This window comes from Amblyomma mixtum, chromosome 10, assembly GCF_055824585.1.
Source record: "Amblyomma mixtum isolate Tamu chromosome 10, ASM5582458v1, whole genome shotgun sequence".
In the NCBI taxonomy this organism is placed as follows: domain Eukaryota; kingdom Metazoa; phylum Arthropoda; class Arachnida; order Ixodida; family Ixodidae; genus Amblyomma; species Amblyomma mixtum.
The window spans coordinates 161,941,548-161,963,841 of NC_143021.1; the positions used below are offsets into that span (position 1 = coordinate 161,941,548).

General features: G+C 44.6%; 3 protein-coding genes and 1 pseudogene across 3 annotated transcripts in view; 3 read left to right on the forward strand and 1 right to left on the reverse strand.

Annotated features, from left to right (window-relative positions):
* The window catches only part of LOC149327546 (uncharacterized), a 39,767-nt gene extending 18,622 nt beyond the window's left edge, over positions 1-21,145 (forward strand). Inside the window, exons 3-5 of the mRNA XM_089562866.1 lie at positions 3,270-3,415; positions 6,186-6,318; positions 21,007-21,145. Of these exons, the coding sequence (XP_089418992.1) occupies positions 3,270-3,415; positions 6,186-6,268 (229 nt within the window). The 3' untranslated portion in view covers positions 6,269-6,318; positions 21,007-21,145. The remainder of the gene's footprint in view (positions 1-3,269; positions 3,416-6,185; positions 6,319-21,006) is intronic.
* On the reverse strand, positions 10,598-12,397 carry LOC149327547 (uncharacterized; annotated as a pseudogene).
* On the forward strand, positions 16,619-21,259 carry LOC149327548 (uncharacterized). The gene is made up of 2 exons (XM_089564911.1): positions 16,619-16,737; positions 21,007-21,259. Exons 1-2 carry the CDS (start codon positions 16,619-16,621, stop codon positions 21,257-21,259), a joined length of 372 nt encoding a protein of 123 aa, XP_089421037.1.
* Positions 21,260-21,923: 664 nt separating this feature from the next.
* Positions 21,924-22,294, forward strand: part of LOC149327549 (uncharacterized) — a 46,514-nt gene continuing 46,143 nt past the window's right edge. The window contains exon 1 of the mRNA XM_089564912.1: positions 21,924-21,948. Within this exon, the coding sequence (XP_089421038.1) occupies positions 21,924-21,948 (25 nt within the window). The remainder of the gene's footprint in view (positions 21,949-22,294) is intronic.

Sequence of the window (22,294 nt, forward strand, 5' to 3'; positions counted from 1 at the left end):
GAACAGGGCGACCGAAATGTATCAGCAAATTACATGCATGCCCATTTCAGTACTCCCTGTGTTTTCCAAGGGACTGGCAAAGGTTATTTCGTCAACAATAACAAAGCTTTTGACAAACATAGGGTAATAACTGGGTCACAATTCAGTTTCAGAACTGGTAAACACACAGACACAGCTTTACTAACAATGAAAGAAATCCTTTTGAACAATTTGACAAGAACTTGTACACCATGTGCCTTTTTCTTGATTTCAGTAAGGCGTTTGATTGCTTAAACCATACGATTCTGGCTAACAAACTTCAAAAGTACGGTATTAATGGTAAACCACTCCGTTTGCTTGAAAGCTGTCTCCAAAATAGAAGTCAGTCGGTGTCTGTAGATAATGAACTTTCTTCCCTTTTGCTTATCAGTTGTGATGTCCCACAAGGAAGCGTGCTGAGACATGTTTTGTTTAGTGCATACATAAATTATATTCTTAGTATAGATCCTTACATCGATTTTTAATATACGCTGATCACAGCACAATACTTCTTTCAAGCCCTAACCTTAACGATTTAATTTTAAAATGTAGTGACATAATCAAGAAATTATCTAGGTGGTCAATGACGAATAAATTAACGATAAATCCTGCAAAGTCCAAGGCGATAATATGTCGCGCAAGAAACAAACCGACGACACCCATTTGCATGTTCAGCTAAGAAAACCAACAAATACAAATTGTTGAAGAGCACAAGATCCTTGGAGTATATTTTCGTGTCATTTAAACTCAGATGCCCACGTCGAACACCTCTGCAAAAAAACGTTCATCTGTGTGCAAGGCCCTTTTGCGACGACGCCACGAAACGTTACCCTTGAAATCTAAATTGTACATTTATTATGCATTATTTTTCTCACCTTAACTACTGTAGCTTATTATGGGCCACAATAACTAAAAATAACATAAATAAGCTTCTAGTATTGCAAAAGAAAATTGTTCGAATAATCACCAATATTGATGACTACCACCAAATACGCCTTTCATGCGAATAACATTGTCAGCGTTGATTTTTTATATAATTTTAAGTTATTGCAAAAAATTTTCCACGGCAGCAATTGTCGATTTTTACTCTACCCTAGCATCTTTGGACACGCGTCGTGCTAACATATACAGGGTGTTTCACCTAAGACTTTCTGCAATTTTTAAAAATGAGCTATTTGAATTAGATGCCCGCTTTTTCTGGCATTGCATTGTCAGTGGTCTAGTACATCATAATGCAGCTAAGACGTGCTAACTAGCAGGCTTGTTAACCAATATTTAATAGTTAACTTTTAAACTATTACCCTTGGGCTCCTTAATTATTGAGAGGCATGTAGCCCACCGTAAGTAATGTCCATATCCGTTTTTAGAATTTCGAGAACGCGATTATCCTAGGCGCTGTGACCCAACAAATTTTGGCTATTTCGACGAGTTAGGTTCACTGGAGAGGTTGCTTTGCCTGCAAGCTTCTCAAACCGCATGTATTTTGGCGCGATGTAGGTTAAATTTGTTGGGCCACAGCACCGAGGATAATTGCGTTCGCGAAATTCTAAAAACGGATGTGGACATTACTTACGGTGGGCTACATGCCTCTCAATAATTAAGGAGCCCAAGGGTAATAGTTTAAAAGTTAACTATTAAATATTGGTTAATAAGCCTGCTAGTTAGCACGTCTTAGCTGCATTATGATATACTACACCACTTACAATGCAATGCCAGAAAAAGCGGGCATCTAATTCAAATAGCTTATTTTTAAAAATTGCAGAAAGTCTTAGGTGAAACACCCTGTATACAAGAAGCACTAACTCATGTAACATACCACGTTTTCGCACCGATTGTAAATTACAAATTTTGTCTTATAATCTGCCCCATGTTTTAAACACATACCAACATACAACGGAATATAAAAAAGCAGAGCTGCGGAAATATTTTGTTCAGATGTCATTCTATGCCTCCACTTCTTGATCGTTGAAAGTTTGGTTGAGTGTTATTGTATTTTTCCTTCAACATGTGTATGACCATTTCAGTGTTCTCATCTTTTCTTTTGCATTATTCGAGTCAATGTATATATGTGTCGAGTGTTTTTGTTTATTTAGTCTACTACTGTATGTGTGACTGGTTTTGAAAATTTCCTATACCGCTCATGCGCTACTGCTTGTTGAGGTTTCCTGAACCCTGTCAAGCTGCCCTGGCAGCTTTTAGCCAGGAAATCCTCCAGTTGAACCTGGAAAATCCGCTTATTGACTAACTTATTGACTTATTGATGATGATGATGATGATAGTTTTTTTATTAGGATGTCTAGTGTATGGCCGGTACCGGCAGTCAAAAAGCCAGAAGTTGCACACAATATTATAGATATTCGTTTTGAAACTGAACTGACGCACTAAGTTTGCTGAGCCTGACCGAGGAAATTTCCAGCTCTGAATGAAGGTCATTTCTCTGGATGCGCTCCTCTTCAAGTAATAAACGATATATTTGCAATTTGCAAGGGTACAATGAGAACCATAACGCAATTATTTTTATTTGCTGTACGACTTAATGGAAGAGCTGAAACTAGTGCGCAATTAGTTCTCGTAAGTGCGCCGACTAAAAGGTACTTTTCTTGCTCTAGATGCGGTGAGTCCAAAATAAACTAGCAATTCTCGAAAGTGCATACTAAATAGTTCTCCCCAATCTCCAACGGTGGTTTCTCAACTGTAAGTTTCTCTAACAGTCGAGTCCTTAAGTGTTCTTAAGTTCTGAAGTTCTTAACAACTAATTGATCTTATTATGCTGTCTCACTCTCTCTCGCACCGTAATCCCGGCCACATTGCAGTGGAACTTAAAGACAACTTCTGGAGGAAAAAACTGCTATATACGAATCTAATTAAAGGAAATGAGTTGATTACAGTTAGGCTAAAGCGTATCAGTCAATCAAACAAGTTAAGGGAAGCAACCTTTGCCCTAGAAAGGGAAGATGCGGGTTTAGTCAGTTATTGACAGTTATTGACAGTTATTTTATTTTCTTTTCTCACTATACAGTGAAAAAAACAGTCCTGCTACAGTCCTATACAGTCCTATACAGTCCTATAACAGTCCTATACAGTCCTGCTAAGTGGCCCAGTGCTATCGATTACCAGCCGCAATATTGTGTCACTAATAATCTAACCGGCCGTCTGTGTATAAAACAAGTGCATGAGTTATACAAGACGCGAGTTTAAGGTACTCAATATTTCCCGTTTTTAGGTGCCTTTTTGTTCTTTTCCACCTTTAGGACGGAAAAGAAACAGATTCGTTGCACACTGGAGTTTGTCAATGACTGCCTGGATGGTTTGTCGGCGACAGCGACTCTGGTGGCCGTCAAATCACTTGAGAATATTGTCAACAGCATTTGCAATGTCAGTTCGGAGCCTTACAAAGGTACGTCCTGGCCCCTCTTTATATTACAACGCATGGGTTAATCCACAATGCAGGAAGCCATTTCAGCCATCATGTCATCGGATTTTCGGCTTACAAGCAAGGCTTTGAAGCTTCGAACTGGCACTGAATTAATAAATATGTCTCATTAAAGAGTGGAAAAGTTCAATTTTTTTTAATGAGCTGGTTTTGAAGAGTGCAAGTAGGTCCTGCAGCCTGGCGTCAAATTTCAAATTTCAAGCCTGGCGACAGCGAGGTTCTGAGGATGTGGGGTTTCTTCTGGTTTTCGAGAACGTCCGTTTTTGTCTTGTAGCGCTTCAGACCGGCAACCAACTTCAAGCATTTGTGCCTTCACTTTGAGAGGCAATAAACGGGCTCAGCTGAAGTGCGATGTCTTGTGAAGTCATGTGCGGTCGAAGTATACTTGGGCGGTTATGCTCAGTGAGGTTTTTCGTTATACAAAACTTTAGTAGTTTTATTTCACAGTGAGAAAAAAAAACGATGACGGCACAAAAAGGGAAGACGAAAAAAGAACGAACTTTCAAGTGAAGGTTTTATTCGAGGAGAAAAGCATATATACATGCCACAAAGATAATAGCGCATTTCCTGCCTTAGCTTATATTTAAACTTTTTTTATTGTGCTATAACCTGCAATCCCCACCAAGCCATCTAGCTTTCCGCTTTTCTTTTAGTAGCTTTTCTGGCCTGTGCTTCAAAAATTGCTACCAACCTATTATGGTAGCACTAACGAACTTCTGTAAGATACGGGGACTTGAAAGTCTGCACTAATGTGGAGAATAACGTCTATGATGCGGTATGCTTGTAAGTAATACGTTGACAATGATAGCCTTGTTTCAGGACAAGAATTGTTTAGAGAAAATAGCGCGAATTAATATGCTCGAGAATACTGAAAAACCTGTTTACGGGAATTAGGAATGCAATTCTCTGTGCTTATTTCCGAAAATGTTCAAGCTGCGTTAATCAGATTTGGTTTTGTGTTCTTTGCCTGTGTTATGTCGTGTTTTGTTGTACCCCGCCCTAATAAAACCAGCAGTTTAGGCGAAATAAATAAATAAAAGAATACTGCCCGAGAAAAAACTTCCCCACTGAATCTGCTCTTAAAGAGCTTTATAGGTAAGCAATGGTCCGAGTACTAGTAGAGTCCACCGGCGCGTTCACAGCAAGCAGTCATGGTGTGGACAGGTTCTTTAAAAACTTTTTGCGACGCTTCTTAGTCCCAACTAAACATTTCACTTTACACTGTTTCGGGCACCCTAAAACATCGCAAGCCGTTGTTCTGTAAATGCCCCCCAGAACGCACCTTTCTCTAGTTTCAGAGTGAAAAATGCTATTGTTTGGCGGTCGGTTCTACCAAAAAGACTCCTGTCATCATTTGCAGACAACAATTTTGTTTTAGCCCTCTCAAGCTACCGCACATTCTCCTCAAGTTTTGAACACCCGTAGGTCTAAAAGCTTTTATCTGTTGCACCAATATATTCGAAAAGAAGTCCTGCTCTTTCCCTCCTTTGTGTGACAGTCCGTGCGAGCTTTATATCCACAAATGCGCTCCTTTTCTCGCCACTACGTTCTAGTGTGCCTAGTCCTGGCAATAATTCTGCTGCACGTCAAAAATATTGTGAACAAGCACAATGACTTAACGTTGGTTTTTCACAGCTGCAACAAGTGTATCGTCTTTACTGCCACTTTTCAAAGATTTTAAACCACGAATTCTTTCAATGTCCGAAATTTTTCAGGATGTTTCAGTGCGATAGCAATGCAAGACAAGGAGGAAATGTGTAAATTGCTGTTCCAGACGCCCTTCACTTTGTTAACAAGCCTGTTTAATCTTCTCTGAAAAGGAGTGTTGTCCTATAAAAATTAAACACCGTGGCACTATATCTGGTACATACTGTGAATTGGGCATCACAAAATTTATATTATAACGTGCGCCTGCTACATTCACTCAAGTATTATTTTAGGTTTCTTGAACGGCATCAGTGTTTCTTAAGATAACTATTCGCGGCTCCAGACGGTGGACAAAAACAGAAATCTTGTTGCACGCAGTGAAAACTTTAACAACATTCTATTCGTAACTGGTACTAACTTCAAGCTCATAGCCTTTCCGATTATCTTGAGGTTGCCAGAGCTTTTGCCTTGCGCCTTGGTACAGTCGCGGGTAAAAAAGATTAGCACACATTACACCAGAGCGCCGGAATGACAACGCATGGCGCTAGGTGTGAAAAAGAGGCTGATAACGAGAGTGCCGAGCCGTTCCCATTATAGTGTTAGGGGGGTTCAACGGACTGTCATGGCCCAGAAAAATTTATTTTTCTCTCTCGGCCTCTCTTTTTTTTAACACAGCCTATTGTTCTCGCGAGTTCCTTTTGACAAACCATCACGGACATAGAAAAAAACGGTCATAAAAAAGAAGCCATCTTTGCTCATGAAAACCGAGCCAAAATAAATGCCGCATGCGCAGTCACGTAGGGTCGGCACTTCAACGCTCGGGCGGTGGCACGCTTGATAAAGCTTACTTCATGCCGTCCCCCCCCCCCCCCCCCTAGGCTGCAAACATGAAAACGGCCCGATAGGTAGGTCTGCGAACCGCAGCGCCGCGTGGTGAGATATGACAATTCTGATCACCAGTGATTTGTGCTAATATTTTTTACTCGAGACTACTTCCTCATTGACGTCAATGTCTTAGAAGCAACAGCGGTTTGCCGCATGCTTTGCTGTTCTGTCATTGTTTCTATTCTCGGTGTCTGCTCCTCAGAATACCAGAAGGTCATCACTTGCATGAATTCCAACGGGGCGAAGATCAACGCCTGCTTTCAAGACCTGAAGGGCAGTCTGTAACGATCCGTGCTCAAGGCTCCCGCCGATCAGGTCATTCACCACACCTGCTGGTGAGTGTGTGCTGAGTGGTGAGTGTGAGCGAACTGGATAAAGTACAAGGTCACCAGCCTTAAAGGTGCAGTGAAGAGTTTTTTTGAACTCGCCTTTTTGCCGCGGCAAACTCGATCTACACGTTCCGAGCATTCTTAGAAACTTTCCCTAATTAAATCGAATTAACGTCCGGCTCCCATCTTTTTTTCTTGAATTCTCCCCGTACGGTGGGTGCCGTTCGCCCAGTCCCGTGGCGGCTTGCCGCTGTGCCATCGGCGGAGTAATACCTAGTAATCCGTAGTAGCAAATAGTTCGCGGGTATTTTTATTTCTGCGGGCTTATTTTGCGGCTATATTATCTGCGAAGGAAACAATTTATTCACGGAAACCTAAAAAAACAAAATAAAGTGAAAGCAAAGCCTCCACGGAGCAAAGCCTCCACGGAGCTGGCTGAAAGGCACTCCACGCGTTGGTCGGATCCGCCCGACGTACGGGGAGAATTCAAAAAATAAAGGCTGGAGCAGGACGTTAATCCGATTTAATTAGGGAAATCAGCCACGCAGGGCAATAATTCGAAGTTTCTAAGAATGCTCGAAACGTGTAGATCGAGTTCCCGCGGCAAAAAGACGAGATCAGATTCCTCTTCAGTGCACCTTTAAGAGCGACTATAAACTTCACTAGTGCAAATTTAGCTTCTTTATTTCCATTTATTAACGGATTCTCCCACAATATATGTAATTTTTTCCAGCTCGTTAGCGTACCTTTCCAATTAAATAACTCGGAAGTAAAGGAATGAATTAGTGTTCTGCCCCATAGGGCCGGAATTCTGGCGCAAAAGTCGAGTCGAGACTAGCGCTAGTTATCGCGTATTCCTACCGGCGGTGCAGAGCATGTTTTCTTGCTCTGCGAACTGAAAGCATGCTCCAGTGGGTGATTTGAATTGGGGCTCTCAATTCTCATTAGCTATCTCGACGCGGCGACCGATACTGAACTCTTTTACAGGGCGTTGCCCCGGATCGCCGACTTAAATGCGCCTTTTCAAAATTGAGTGGGAAAAAATTATGGTGCATTCCAGCCCCGCCAGCGTGGTCGCTGAATAAGCAGCTCGAGTTATATCCCAAAACGTTTTGAGTGCACGGTACAATAATGGAAAAATTATTCAAGAATATCGAGCGCACGGTGATAGATAGGTATGTTTATTTGAATGTGCCTCAACAGCCAAGTGGCCTAAACGTGCGCACACTAGGTCAGATACATCAGAATGACCACTTCAAAACATTTAAAAGCAGGCATGAAAACAACAATTAGGCAAATGCGTCCGTGTCAATCAACGATTTGTTATACAGGATTTGTAAACGAGTCATTGGACAGTTGGCGTGCAAATCGGGATAAAATGTGTCAAAACATTTTGCGGCTTTTGCATGCGGCACACGAAAATTCAGCGACATCACTAAGGTCCCAGAGTTAATGAAACCGTGCGCGACTTTTTGCAGAAACTGCATGTCACGTAAGCGTCGCCTGTCGCCATGGGTACACATATTGCAGCCTGCCAAGAGAGAACCATAGTCGTAGAAACGACGACTATGATTCTCTCTTGGCAGTCCTCAATATGTGTACCCTTGCATGTAATGTAATGGAGCATGTACTGGATAGATTTAAATTCTCATATTTTTTGACAAAACAATTTGTGACTGGAATAAATTGCTGAGTCGTGTAGTGGGTAGCCCGAATGTTGAAATGCTTGTTGCTAATTTGAAAGCCTCTGGTGTAATCTTCCATAGCATTCGTATCATACGTGTGTCATCATACGTAGTTCTTGTAATATGTGTTTGATTTCTATGCTATTTTTAATTGTTATTTTTTGCTGACCCCTGCTTCGAGTCAAGTGACTCCTATGTATCGATAGATGAAAATTTATTTTTACTTCAGTACAGATACTTAAAAATGATTACCTGTGGGAATGAGAAAGCATGTCATCGGTGCAAGACATAGACGTTTAGCTTCGGCCATCATAGAAAAAATAGCGCACTCAGGGCAACGGACAAGGAAGTCCAAACAAACCAAACGCTCTCGGTTAGTGAAATGAATTTATTTCAGGCGATCAGTCTTTTTTTTTTATGTGTGACACCGCCCGAACACATGGTAACGCATGTAACACCATCCAGAACGCTGTACAACGGACGGTTATAAGGGAGTAATTACTCACTGACGTCCACCCAAGCGCAGCCATACGGCTACAAAGGAAGGCTCAATGAGTAATTACTCCCTTATTACAAATCTACTCCACCTTGGGGGATTCCCCTAAGCATTTGACCGGAGCAATGAGGTCGTCGCGCCTTGCCAGCCGCTGATTTCGTTCACTCAAGCCACGGTTGAGAGCAGCACAATCGTGGCGCGCGAATGCGCTATACTCCGTTTCATACATCAGATGCAACGCCGTCAAAGCTAGCCATAGAGCTAATATACCAACTCTAGAGAGAAAGCGGCGGCAGCACTCCCATGTAAACCCTCTCTCTTTTTTTTCTAACCGCGGATGGCAGCCATCTTGTTACCTCGCTCATGGTTCCCTGCTTGATACAGACGACCTAGACCAGGTTTGACGGTTTAACGTCAATTACAGCGTACTAACCTGGCAACTTCGCCCAGCATGGCCGCTCGCGTCGTAGTGCGCGCTAAAGAGCTGTGCGAGGAACGGTGCTGAGGCTTGCTTACGTACTGTGTTGAATTCGTTTTAGTTCACGTGCGAAATGTTCGCGACTGTGAGCGTACAAAGGCAGTTACAGGTGGTGGTGAATCCTGTGCCGCTCATTATGTGTGCTTTGTGTGTGTGTGAGCCGAGATCAGCGAGGATTGGGGGTGAGGTTCAGCAAGGTTTGTTTTGATGTACGGGGCGTTATAAAACATGCATGCTCCATGCATTTTGGCGTTACCTGGAGTCCCTTTAGTAAAGTGTGAACCATAGTCACCTCCTGTTTTCTCCCGCGGTCTGACTTCGTTGGTGTTCCATAATGGATGCGAGGCAGAAGGGAGACGCTGCCTTCTGTACTGTTTTCCTTTTCTACCACTGCCTGTCAAGATGCGAATTCTGTTTGAATACAACGCGAAATCTGTAACGGACTCCGCTCTGAATTGTTTAATCTGTGTGCACCGAAGCACCAACGAAGCGCACATACATGAAAGAACTTTATGCAAGAGACGTGTGGGATAAGTCGCGTTCAGAGAGCACCAGCAGAGCATTGTGCACGGTAAATAGAAATGTTGGAATGCAGTTTTCTCGCGTACAGCTTTCTAAGTATTAAAAATTCATGCCATGTTCTGCGTGAGAAAATTGACAGCCAGTGTATCTTTACAATCACAGGCATGTGAGATTACTTGCTAACAACTTGCACTGCGAAGTTACAGTTGGCTTCATAGTTGACAGTTATTTAACTTGAGCAGTTATGTTTGTGAATGCATTTTTTTATTTTTTTCGATAAATTCACTGATATTACTGTTGTACACATGAGACAAATAAATATAGCATGTAAATGATGCCTCAGTCATGCACAATGTAACATTCAATACCTTGCACATCTGTTCACATGCTCGAAGAATGCACATGAAAAAAAAAAAAGAAACAGTGGCAAGACCTGTGCTCTTAACTGTTCGACACCTAATAGGGCTGCCTTGATGCGATATTGTTGGTGCTTAAAAACAAAGCGTCTTCCTATTTAGTATCTTGAACAATGTTGGAATAAATGTTCCATGTCACTCTTCATCATGCCTGTTATTTATAGCATAAATGTGCGTCTTGTGCAGATCCCTTCAGAAATAGTGTCCCTCTAGCCTGTGCCACTCTTGGATGTTAAACCCCACAAAACCAAAAAATCAGACCTTCAGAATGCACATGAGTGCCTGTGTAAAAGCTTAAATGTGCAACTGCTTTGTATTTAGATTGTTTTAACACTAATAAATGAGTGAGTACTTGCTGAACACTTCAGTGACCTTTGCAGTGGTTTTGCATCACAAGTATAAAGTGTGTTTTAGAAACTGCAACAAAGAATCTTATTTCCTCTACTACAGTCAAGAGACACATTTACCTTGCGTTTGGCGTATGATTGCCATTTATCTGACATAAGACACAACATGAGATATTTGCAATCTAAAGGAATGCAGGCCTGAATTTGACACTAGGATTCTACTTCATAAACAAGCACATTGGCCAGGTTCATTCCTTCAATCCACTGGTGAAGCTACCCCACTACTGTTACTGTATCAGCAGTTATTGAATGCCAAGTTTTTATTGTGTGATGGAGGAGCATTTAAGAGAATATACAGTACAGCTAGCTGGAACAGCTGGTACTCTGTATTTGGTAATAAATTTGTGGCATGTACAAAAACCTCAGGGATTGAAATTAATCAAAAATCCTCTTCTGCAACGTGCTTCATATCCCAAGTGCAAATTTGCCTTGTCAGAGGTGACAGTGCATCTTCTACCTTTTTTATGTTACCTGCAAGCACTTGCGTGGAGATTTCCCTGATGATGCTGCTGTTGAGCTGGGGGTTTGTGGTGTAGACTTGTCCTGAAGCAAAACCAGTTTTGACCTGAGGTTCTAGCTATTTATCTGAAGCATCTCGCCTACTTTCGCTTGCGTGGGGACTTTGTTGTGGGTGTGTGCAAGTGCTTGCAGGGGGATTTTCATATACGTGAAAGACATGAGAGCGCAAAACGGCAACACGGACGAGTAAGGGAACAAGACGAGCGCTGCACTTTCAACATGATTTATTCAAAGAAGAACGTTTATATAGCCTTTGCCCTTATCCATGCTCTTGATCGCATAGATTGGTTTTGCGCTCTCATGTCTTTCACGAATATGCGCCAACAAGCCCAGCTTCAAGCACTTCTTAGCCAGATTTGCATATAGGTGAGGTGACCGGTTGGCTGAGATACTTTGTCACACTAATGGTCTGAAGTAAAAACATTTACATTACGGGAGATACCAGCATTCGGATTCATTGTGTTTTACCTGCAAGCGTGGGAACTTCCTTAAGGGTGACTGAGCTCGTGAGGGGGCTGAGGACATTGTCTGTGAACTGTCTGCTTCTGAGCTTGCGTGCTCCTACATAGATATACCCTGAGAAAAATTTTGTTGCCTGAAGCATTGGCCTTTTTGCTCACCTAACCTTACCTGCTTGCGTTTTTGCTTTGACATAAGTGGCAAACACTGCAATCCTGAAATAGCACTGTGAGGTTTGCTTGCAACCTGAAGTAAAAGTATTGCACGAACTGAGGCACTCACTGTATTATAACTTATCACCCTACGCAGACGGACTTGGTGAGACACCACGACCTCTGTCAGAATTCTGTATAATAATGTAGACATGCCTAACACAGTCTCTCCTGCGTAAACCCTCCCATCTAGTGCACCACTCTGAACTGCTGATACATGATCCATTTAATTTATCATGAACCTCATTCTTTTTATGCTGCATTCCTGCCTATACTTTCGTACTGACATACCAGTTAGTAAATTTTAGTTTTGTTGAAAAGTTAAGTTTACCTCTTTTTACTTACGATTTGGCTGTAAAGGCTGTAGCTAGGTTCAACATCATTTTCAAAACTCACTCGTAACAAGCATTAAAATTTCACACTGAATGCAGCTTCTACTATACATAAACAGACAGCAGCCACAATTTGCACCTACCTGCTCACTATGTACCCTTTGGAATATCGTTAGCACTGCATCTGGTTTCAAAAAGTGCCTGGTGTGGCTGCTGTAAAAGCATGACAGCTCAAAATGTCTTGATCAGATCCTCTGCCCTATATGTAACTAGGCAGTGGTGTCGTAATAGTGCTTAGCCACTTTTGCAGAAAGTTTCTGTTGTTCTGAGGAATTCATATACTGTTTCACTGCCAGGCCTGTAATATATACCACTAAACGTAAGGCTCCACGAATTAATGCTTCTCAAGCGTGCTGCATGCGTACAAAAAAATCTTAACGAAAAAAACGCGCGACACTGCCGTTATGAATTTTCCAGAGAAGAACATTGCTCACACATGAAGCGAAATGCCTGATCGCTTTTGACACCTTGTTTCGCATATGATGCACGATGGCGGCATTCTTCTGAACACTCTGTGCAACAGCGAGGCAGAGCGGTAGATAGCGTCGCGCGGAGTCACAGCGTGGTGCGTGCCTACAGCAATTCGCCGCGAACGCTGCCGACGGGTCTAGCGTCCAGTTTCCTGTACGCGATCGACCGACGTGCGCACGAGAAATACGTTCGACCAATGTGTGGACCGGAGGCGACTGGCGTCTGCAGTGCTTTCCCGGCACCGAATCAGACACTGAAAAACAAAACCAGCAGAGAAGCCAACGCTCGTGCGAAAGACCGCGGACCGAGCGGCGGGAGTGAGTGATTCCGAAGTAGACATGGCGCGGGGAGGTGTGTAATGCAGTGCGTATTGGGCGTATTAAACTGCCGTATCTCAATTCTGTCCTGCAGTCTACGCTGTAAGTAGCAATGAACTAGCATCCCTCGGTAACCTACAGCCACTACAGCTGCTACAGCACACGAAACGAAAACGAAACTTTCGTAAGTTCTCTGACACACGTCTGCATATTTCAATGTTTAGAACAATAAAAGAATTAAGTGTAACGCTTAAGCACACTTTTCGACGTTTACAGTTGAAGAGGTTTATTTTTAATGTGTTCTGTGTCGATACATTGAAAATGATCGCTTAATTTTCAATACCACGAACCACAAATAAGTACAGGCAACTATGGGAGTAACAAGATGGCGCCGCTCAAGTGTATCACGTATCACAACCTCCTCGCCGCTCTTTACCCCCCTGAAGCTAGCGCTCCTTTTCGCGCAACCTGCATACGTGACACAAAATAGTGCGTTGCTTGTGGTGAGCGGAAAATTACAAATGCTTTGCCGGCAGGCTTCGTGATTACTACTTTTGCCATCAGCGGGACAAAAAACGCTGCTATTGCGAGCGAATCGATCGAGATCTGTGATTTTGTATTTTGCGCTTGTCGTATTTTTCTGTTTCACGTTTTCGCTGTCTCCGCAACCCTGGCCGTGTTTACTTTTTCCGTCCGGCTCCCTTTCACTTTTGAGAAAATGGCGTCCTGCTCAGCGGCCGCGGCCACCTCTCGTGTACGCATTTTCGCGAAGGTTCGTGCATTCAAGCTGTCAAGGCACTCCCGTACCAGGATCCGTTTTCCGGAGAAGTCTGTTCGGGAAGTACTGAGTGCTGTGAGCGAGGACACCGTTGTATCTCCCCGTACCGTTGACAAAATCAAGGCGGAGCGTCTGTGTTGGCCTTTGGCGTCTCCGAAGAAAAGACCTCGCGACGTGAAGATTTCAAGCTCGCGAACGGACGTTGTGGAGGTTGATGAAGGACATCGGATTCACATTTGAAAAAGAAAACGGAACCTTGCGCTGATCGAGCGAAGTGACATCGTTGCCTGGCGTCGCAGGGACCTGCGGGCGATCAATGCATTCCGAGGACAGGGCAGGTACGAATCGTTCCTTGCTTATTTTCTTACGCAGCACGTTAAGACTGGCTTCACATAGAGCTTGATGTTAGCGTTGCAACCTCATAGTCGTAACAGTGATTGCTGCTTGATAATGACACATTTAAAGGAAATCGTCTGAACCACGTTGCTGTTGCGGACCTTTTGCGCAGAGGTGACGTTTCACGGCCAGTTTTGCGCTACGTTTGGGTGGGGCACGTGTCTGCATGGGTCAGATTTAATCGCTAAATCCGAATGGGTGCGGCAAGCAAAAGCAGCAAAACTGCCAAAAATGTCGTAGCACCGCAATGGGTAGTGCCATCTCGTCGTCACCGTTAGGAACGAATAAACACCCACCGTACACTGCCCGTTGCTCCAGTGGTGCGAGTTACTGGCGCTACTGCTGCGAACGTTGGGAATTTTTGGTTTGCAGTCGCCACAAGTGAAGGGATTTCAAATGTTACCGAATTAGTCAAGTAACCCATGCAATGAACATACAGTGAATATAAACTGGCTACCAAATGCCGCCTGGGCGCGAAATATAATCCCGAACAAGGGAGCAATAAAGCCGAGATAATTCTTTTTCTCGATTGTCTTTGAGCGGCTATTTGTGAGACAGTGGTCAGCAGTGTGTTTGTTGCAGTGCGTTGCCTGCTTTCATGCTGCAGTATGTTTGTTTACTTAATAGCATTAACTCGTGCACTCGGTTGTTTCGCATTTACAGGTGCATCATCTACCTAGATGAAACCTGGGTCAACGCAGCGCACACAAAAGAATACGTCTGGCAGGAGAAGACTGTGAAGTCATCTCAGGATGCCTTCCTGAAAGGTTTAACAACGGGATTGGCTGCGCCTTCGGGCAAGGGGGCCACTGGCTGTTTCGAGAATAAACCGTTTCTCGCAAACACTGCGGGGTCAACATTCTTTATTGTCCTGTCTCATTTATCGAATATTTTTTCCTAGTGTTGTACAACTTTTTCTGCATTCTTACTTGACGCTCCCACAGCTTGGAAATCTTTTTACCTGGCTGCATGAAAATCCTGCCTGGGCAGCTTGTGCTCTTCTAGGTGAGCGGGGAAATAGAGACAGGCTGACTTGCCTCTGTATTGCCTTCATATGCATTTGTGCACGACAACAAATCTGTAACTCTCGAGGCAGCACTATTTTCTGTCACTGTGTGAATCAACACTGTTGTAAATTTAACACAGCACAGGAAACAGGCCATATGGAGGTGGTGTGTGTCAAAATATTTTGACCCATCAGTTTAAACATACTGCTCTTTTGCCGCATATAATAGCCAAGTTATAGAGCTATCTTCAATGACAAAGAAAAACGCGCTTTGCTTAAGAACGAAAGGTACCTTAACAAAAACAAAAGAATTGCAGATATGCACAAGAATGTTACACATACACAGTCAGAAAATAGGCGATTAAGAAGTCTAGATTATGGTTTCTGAGCTCCTGTAATCTAAATTTTAAACCAGCATTCTAAATTAACAGACATCTTGCTTCTCAACTTTGCGATCAGTGAAAAATAACTGCACTCGCCAACTCCTTCGGGCTACTCTACAGCACAGTGCCAAAGTCGGTCCCAGACTCTTTTGGCGAAGACTGGATCAGCCGCTAACGGTTGCTCGGAACAATTCATAACATGCCAGATACCTTAAGAGAGGCCCACAAAAGAGTGGGTTCCTCGGCAACAGCGAAATTGAAAGTTGCAGACGGCCACTTGTTAATCGGGCCACGGCAGAGCACTCACCACTGTGCTGATTAATTAAACCCGGCGAATGAACGTCATCTTTCGCTCAAATCTCTAGCTTGCATCTAAAAAGTATAGTCACAATGCTGCAGAATCAGGAAGAAAACTGCCACTGCTGACGGTGCGAGCTCATTGACAACTAATTTCGGACAGCTCACATTAACGCGGTATGCATCAAATAAACAGGTGCATGCAGTTTTTTAGAACATGGCATAATATTCAAGCGATTGTGAACAAAACGAGATTTCTCTTTCAAGTCACGCAAAATGCAACTTTCGATGAAAAAAAAAAGAAAAAAAATGTGCGAAAAAAAAAGGCACCACGCGGGATTTGAACCCATGTACCCCTGTCGACTTTCCGGGGCGACGCGTTAGACCACACGGCCACAGAACAGCGCGGAGTGATACACCTCTCTTTATTTTGTTTTGCGGACTACTTCCGTAGCCTTGACAGCGTTGCACATGATGTATGCAACGGAGTATAGTCACGTGATTTTTTGGTATTTCGCGGACTTTCTTTGGAGCTCGGAAAAAAGGTGCACGGGGGGCTTTTTCTATCGCAAATAAATAGAATGGGGGTTTCTGGACGTGCTTTCCAACATTTCTATTCATATTTGAGGTCTAAAGTCAATATTCACTCGTTTATAAAAATTATCTAATTGCTAATTAATTAATTGCAAAACAAAAAACTCCCTACGATGCGCAAGCCGGTTGGTAGGCGTATGAAAGTTTCTTCCCTGACCTACCTCAAATATTTTGTCTTTCTAACCCTTGCCTAAAGTTAGCCTGGACACCCTGTGTATGGACCAACGACATGCATTGAATTGTCGGAAGTGGCGCTGCTCGGTTTGCTGTGTATGTCGTGCGGCCATTGATGCGTCACCCCTTTCAACTGCTATCGCCGGGATTTTCTCTACCCTATGCGAGTGCACTCTCACAGACACACGCAGCCAGATTTTCTCTTAATGGAATTAGTAATGCTTTCGCATTAATAAATAATGGTACTCACGCAACATTCATACCGATCACCGCTTCTCCACGTAAAGTATATTTTTGCGACAGCATGGTCCTCCCATTTACTGTGAGGAACTGGAATGCTTCTGTGAACTCGCAGTACCGCAGTAGCATGCTGGATGGGCCTGCTAAAGAAATAAGCTCGAACGGCGAGCCTCGGATGAAGGAGTAACTAGAACATCATTATACCGGGTGTTTCAGCGAACACTTTCAAAAATGTTTATACATACGCTTTTTAGGCTGAAGATATGGCTTTTGCGGCACAGTGTTACAATGTTGGCAGACACCATAAAACCGGTGTGTTGTCTCTAGTGAGCTGGTTAACGAACTTTTAATAATTAAATTTTTAACTAGTAGATTTAGGCGCCTAGTTGCACTCAGAGACTTGTAGTCGGTCGTTAGTAATAGCCATATAAGTTCTTAGAATTTCGAAAACGCGGTTACCGTCGCCGCTGTGACTCGACAAAATCTGGCTGCATCGTGCGAAAATACACAGGCTTTCGAAAGCATGCAGGCAAAGCAACCCCTGCAGTCGAAAAAGCCAAATTTTGTCGAGCCATAGCGCCAAAGGTAATAGCGTTTTGTAATTTCTAAAAACTGATGTGGCTATTACTAAAGACCGGCTACAAATCTCTAATTGTCTAATTGCAACTAGGCGCCTAAGTCGGCTAGTTCAGAAGTTACTTATTAAAAATTGGTTAACCAGCTTACTACTTGAAATGATTCACGTTTTCTCCTGTCCGCCAACACTGGTAATACTCTGCCGCAAAAGTGATATTTTTACCCCAAAAAGCCTATGAAAATTTTGAAAGTGTTCGCTGAAACATCCGGTATAAGTGGAGGAGCTGTAAGTCTGCATATTATCCCAGCTTGCGTTTTAGCGATAGGATGCGTGGAAATGAATGCGGACGCCGCCAATGTGCACCCTTGAGCTCCTCATTTCTAGCAAGTCTCTGTTGTCTCGTCACACAGAGGAGGTTTCCCGTGAGGCGGAAAAGCTGGACCTAGAATCCGCGGCTTCATTGCGCCACTCTTGGTCTGAAAAACCCATGCAGCGGCCGCGGCGAAGGCCTTGCGCACCTGCTCCCTCAAAGCGCGAACCCCCCCTCCGCGCGCGGCTGCCGATAGCGGCTGCAGATAAGCGGCGGCGACCCCGTAACGCTATCCCTTTCTGCTCTTAAAGGCGAATCTTAAGCATTGTCCAAGCTTTTTCGTGAATCTCGCGCTTTCGGTTCCAAAATAAAAATCGTATGACAAGTTTTTCGATTACCTAAAGTTTTGAGCGGTCCTAGCGTGTACCGCCATCTAACAAAACACGAGCGAAATTCAGCCGTTGGGGTCAGGATTCGCACTAGTGCACTGCACGGGCTCGGGCCAGCCCGAAAGCCCGGGCCCGGCCCGGCCCGCGGGGCGGGCCGGGCCGGGACATGATTTGTTTTGCCGGGCCTGGGCCGGGCCCGGGCCTGAAGTTGCGGGCCCGGGCCGGGCTCGGGCTTAAACCTGCGGACCCGAGCCGGGCTTCGGTCCGTATAGAAACGGCTGGTGTCCGACTATTCATTCACTATTGCAGAGTGAAGTACACAATTGCGGCATTGGAGCAGCGGCACAGGTGAGCTATGGGTTATAGTACGCGCTGAGAAAAGAACTAAGCTTTATTGATTGACTTATTTATTTCCTTGTTTCCGCACCGCGGTGGCTTAGTGGATAAAGTGTTGATTCTGAGCCGGGGAACCAGGATTTGCTCCTAGCCTCGGCGGCCGCATTTCTGTTTAGGCGGCAAGCATGACAGCCATGTACTTTGTAGTATCATTGCTCATTGAAGAAACCTATGTGGTCGAAATGATCCGGAGCTCTCTGCTTCGCTGTCTCTCACAGCCTGACTCCCCTTGGGCCCTTAAGCCCCAAAAACATCGCTTTCATTTTATAGCTATATTTTTCTCGTGTGAGAAAATTCACAAACTAAAGCGCGTTTGGTTTTCTTTTTGATCAGCTGACCGGAACGTCTCGTAAATGAAATAGTCACAAAAGCTCGCGAGAGTTTGTAAATCTCATCTGATAACCACATCTATCCCTCCTTGCTTCTTCAGCCTGGTTGACATGACAAGTGTTTTGCCCTGTAAGTTATCACGTGGTTCGCGCGTTATCTTCTGCTCCACCAACGAGAGTAAAATGTAGCCGGTCTTAATCGCCCATTGATCGTTCGTCATCCCAAAACATACCTATACACTATTAGAATTGCATTTGGGAAGGACATATTAGTTTAGGACGCTTATAGTCTTCAAAACACACACCGTGAAATACTCAAGCCTTTTAGCTTTTCGTTTCTGCTGAAAAGCGACTAGTTCGGCTAAGAGTTAAACCTGTGAGATCGCGTTCACTAAAAAAATGTCACCCCACTGCTGGCTAGGCAGCTTTAATATTTATACTTCGCGGGCGGCAAAATATAACTGATTAAAAGCATGGGGGAATGCAAAGTAGTCTATTACGCGCGTATGCAGCCCTTTTTATTTGGTTCTCGGAACTTCCGAGTTTACCTTTGCGCACGTACACGAGATCAGTGTCCAGAAGAGGGCCTGGCGAGCACTACTCTTAATCACTTCCTTCTGGGTCAAAAAGAACCAAGTTTCTGCAAGCCAAACTCAGAACCTTTGTCGGCCAGTTTCTTATCGGTCTAGTAGCAGTCTACTTGCTCAGAGTGAGCAGTATACCTCAAGCGGTACTGTGAAGCGGGCCGGGCCGGGCCCGGGCTGGGCTTCACTCCGGGATTCACGGGCCGGGCCGGTCTCACTAGAGCGATAATTTAGCGGGCCTGGGCCGGGCCCGGGCTTGAAGCCGCGGGCCTGGGCCGGGCTCGGGCTTCAGGTCGCGGGCCCGGGCCGGGCTCGGGCCTCAAGTTCAGGCCCGTGCAGTGCTCTAATTCGCACTCTCGGCCTTGGCCTCAGCAGCCGATCGCCAACGCTAGTAGCCACCTCTGTGGGTACCGTGTCACTTTTCGAACCACTGTCTGAATAAAGAGCTCCGAAAGATAAGATTTCTTCTTTATCGTACACTGAATGCTGTCATTTCTCACAATGGTTAGCGAGGCTCAGCCAATCACTGCGCCAGAAGGCTAAGCAAAACAGTGGTCTACAAAAAGAAGTCTCAGCTGACGAGAATAGGGAGGAAAGCACCGCGCCTAAAAGCTCTCGTTTTGCGCTCTGGTGCGCAGATTTGTCTAATCTATCAGCGTAGAATAATTTCTTTTGGGGTATGTTTGTCCATTTAGGGGGGAACGGCAAGATGACATTTATAACCGGTAAACTAGGAACAGGGAGCCATAAATCGACGGTCAAACAATCTATAGCACTGATTTTCTAGCGCTGTCATGCCTGACGCCAGTACTTCGAAAGCTAAATAAGTATTTCAACTACAGGGCTTTACTACTCCTGCGCCGGGTGCAAAAGATCGGTAATTAAATTAGTATTCTCCGTACAAAAACTTAAGTGCGAGCGCTCTTGCTGCCTCTTTGCATGGAGGGGTTGTTCACTCTATCAGTGTTGTTGAATTAAATGATCTCATAGTTTATCTCATGCATGTAAGGCATAGTACTTAAATGACATGGAGTTGCATTCTGGTGCATGACGTATAGCGTAACGATATGCCTGCACCTAAATTTGTGAGCGAATTATTATTTCATGTCTTCATGCGAACAAACCTTTTGCAGCAGTAGTGGGTGCAGCATGCGGTTAACGCACCCTTATTATTGCTTCTTGTGGCAGTAGCACTGTGAACTGCATCCATGTAATAGAATTCAGAGCGCGAATAGCAGTGGCGTGCGATTCCCGCCAAATATGAGATTTTTTTGTTCGAACGTCAGTTTGTACAGGCAATTGTTTCGCGTGCTTCGGTACTAAATGTACATCCGCAACATTGCTAAAACTTCCGCGTCGAATGACCCGCCTTTAATTATCCAGCGCCCACGAGATGGCACAAAACGGTATCCGGATATTGATGCAGGCACAGTCAGTGTTCCTGAGGCCCTAGGGTTTAAAGATAACAATGGCCATGTAAATGAACCTGCAGTGGAAGTTAGCAAAAAGCGATTGGGGGATTGGTGGGTGAAAAGCAGAGATGTGGCATAAGGTTAGAAGTGTAGGAAACCGTAGTGAAAGAAGATGGTGAATCTTAATGAGAGTTAACAACTCAGTTGAACAAAAATAATGTAAGAAAAGCTAAGCACGGTGGCAACTGCCACCACCCCGTTTCAAAGGGGGCGCTCAATCCATCCATCCATCCATGGATGATGACGAGTACGAAACAGAAAGCGTCGATTTATCGATGACGCTTGCATATACTAAATTGTACCAGCACATTTCGCAGTCCGGTTCTTCGTGATCATCAGATTTACTGCCACAGTGCACCGGTTATGAACTGATGTCTTCTTTTTTGACGCTTCAGCTCATACGGCGACGTGGTGGATTGCATCAGCCAGGCCCTGACGCCGTGCGAAGGCGTCGGCGCCAAGGACTACATGGTGGGCTTGTTTGAGCGGGTGTTCGGCAAGGTGCTGAAGCTGGTCTGCGTCGAGCACGCTCCGGGATCTGCAGCCTGCGAGGCGGTGCCGAAGCTGCCGCCGCTTGGCGCCCAGGACCATAAGATCGAGAACTACGTGGAACTCCTCGCCGAGGCCGCTGTCACGATCGAGGACTAGCGGTAGCACTCTACTCAGTGCTGCCTGCATCTCACCCTCTGCCTTAATTAATTCTTCTCTCTTCTAATAGCACTAATTGCAGAGGCTATTAGTGCGGCAGGTTGCGTGAACGCCGCTGTTATTCGCCAATGATGCTGAATAAAGCTCCAAGCAATAAAAGTGCAACGGAAGAGGGTTAAGGCGAGTGTTTGGCGAAGGTCCTTCTTTACGTAAAAGCAAGAAAAAATCCAAATGGCAAAACCGCATCAAAAACCGGACTGCGAGTCATCATTTTCACGAACCGGTGACATAAGAGAATAATAGATATCATCGCATGACAGTGTAGGTTATTATTCCGCTTAGCCAGCAAGCTGCGCAGAAATTTCGTTGCAGCGCCCGTAAGAAGTTAGGTCGACGACCACAGATGGTTGCAAACAAGTAAACATCAATCAAGCTCTTAGGCTATCCTCGGTGTATCGTCTGAATGCGTCAGTATTTTCTGCTGATGCTGATTCCGTATGCGTAATTGGTCATTTCCTGCTTTACATTCATAGATCTCTGGGAGTTCTCATTCAACTCCTGGCGCAGTGCAGGAGCGGTTAAGCGATGCGCCACTGACCCAGCAGGTAGCTTCTCAAGCAGCTGCAGGTGCAGCGGCGCATCGCTTCACCGCTGCACTGGGGTAATGGCTGCTCTTTTCTCCCGGCCAAGTGAGTAGCGGCCCAAACCATTGGGAGCAAGCGGCCCAATCTGCAGGTGGCAGTTAAATTAAGGAACAGTCACGAGAAGTTGATCGGGAAGAGCAACCCGAGTCTAAAGTTCGGGATACCCAAGGTACCACGAGCGACGGCGACGTGATGACGTGTGAAGGCGGTCACCATTTCGTTCTAATTTTAACGCATTAAAAAGGAATGATAAAGAATACTATTGCATCTTGAGAAGAACAGCGCTTGCAGACAAAGGACCAGAACGAGAAGGACGTCAGACATGGCAGTTGCGCGAAACACACAACTTCTGCTTTATTTCAAAGCCGGGATTTAGGCGAATCAAAGCTGT